The sequence below is a fragment of the Aplysia californica genome, unplaced genomic scaffold, assembly GCF_000002075.1.
Source record: "Aplysia californica isolate F4 #8 unplaced genomic scaffold, AplCal3.0 scaffold00358, whole genome shotgun sequence".
In the NCBI taxonomy this organism is placed as follows: Eukaryota; Metazoa; Mollusca; class Gastropoda; order Aplysiida; family Aplysiidae; genus Aplysia; species Aplysia californica.
In genome coordinates this window covers 545,437-546,936 of record NW_004797628.1, presented here as the reverse complement: position 1 = coordinate 546,936, position 1,500 = coordinate 545,437, and the positions used below count along the sequence as shown (strand labels likewise).

Here is a 1,500-nt window from a genome sequence, read left to right as displayed (position 1 = left end):
TGACTAGTTGTTCGAGGAAGTTTCGGAAGTTTTTGTACTCTTCTGACAAGGAGCAATAACAATTTTCCCGAAAATAACAGCAACCACCCCCGTCCCACACACACACACACACACCCTTTTCCCCTTTCTTCCTAAAGATCGGTCCACCGCTGGCCAGTCGGATTGGTGACCTGCAGGAAATGTTTTATTTTAAAGTCAGTATCGACTATCACTACCACTACAACATGAACCAGTCCAAACCGTACAGGTAATGTATCGAGATGGTTAGTTTTTACGAGCGGTTTTGTATAAAGAATTATTCTATTTGTCTGTGGTGCTTAAATATGCAATTATGAGTTACTCTGAATTAAAGCTGAAGGTTTCAGACCGTGATAAAAGTATGCAGTTTTATTAAATGAATTACATCAGCCACTACATTGTTATTGAGCTACAACTGACCTTCGATATTGATCCTTGCGCGTTTCTTTGAACAAATAGTTTTGTGACCCCCTGTAAGTTCGCTTGGAGTGGAACTCCCAGTTGATCGTCAACTTTCTTGACTATGAGAAGGTCTTTGACAGCATAGACCGAGTAACACTGTGGAAGATACTGGGACATCACGGAATCCCACAGAAGATGGTTAACCTCATTGGGAGCATGTACGAATGGACAAGTTGCAGGGTTATACATGATGGCCAGCTCACTGACAGCTTTGACATCAAGACCGGTGTGAGACCGGGATGTTTACTATCACTTTTCCTCTTTATCTTGGCAATCGACTGGCTGATGAAGGAAACCACCAGAGGACACAGAAATGGTATACAATGGACCCCACGGACACAGTTGGACGATCTGGATTTTGCAGATGACTTGGCGCTTCTGTCACACACTCAGGAACAGGTGCAAGCAAAGACAACACTTTTAAACAGCCCATCAGAGTCTATTGGATTGAGGATCCACCCCGGAAAATCGAAAGTCATAAGGATATATGCACTACGAAAGGAGCAGGTCACTGTACAAGGAAATGCACTAGAAGACGTCGAATCCTTCTGCTATCTGGGGAGTATAACTGACAGAGAGGGAGGAACAGGCGCTGAAATAAAGTCCCGCATTGGAAAGGCACAGACTGCATTTATTTCTTTGAACAGGATTTGGAGGACCAGTGATATCTCATTACGAAAAAAGTTTAGAATTTTCAACTCAAATGTGAAGTCAGTCTTGTTGTGTGGATGTGAGGCATGAAACACATCTCATACGTGTATAAAGAGGATCCAGGTTTTCTTAAACAAGCGTCTGAGGAAGCAACTGAGGATCAAATGGACAGACAGGATCGCCAACGAGGAAGTATTAAGAAGAACGAGACAGAGCCCAGTCAGAGATGAGGGGGGAAGAAGACGTTGGCGATGGATAGGACACACTCTCAGGAAGTCAAGCAGCTGCATAACAAGAAAAGTGCTAGATTGGAACCCACAGGGTGAAAGATCAAGGGGAAGACTACGTGGAACTTGGAGAAGAGTCACG

General features: G+C 43.9%; 1 protein-coding gene across 1 annotated transcript in view; it reads left to right on the top strand.

Moving 5' to 3' along the window:
* The window catches only part of LOC118478060 (DC-STAMP domain-containing protein 2-like), a 3,065-nt gene extending 2,814 nt beyond the window's left edge, over window positions 1-251 (top strand). Inside the window, exon 3 of the mRNA XM_035970998.1 lies at window positions 138-251. Within this exon, the coding sequence (XP_035826891.1) occupies window positions 138-251 (114 nt within the window). The remainder of the gene's footprint in view (window positions 1-137) is intronic.
* Window positions 252-1,500: the final 1,249 nt, after the last annotated feature.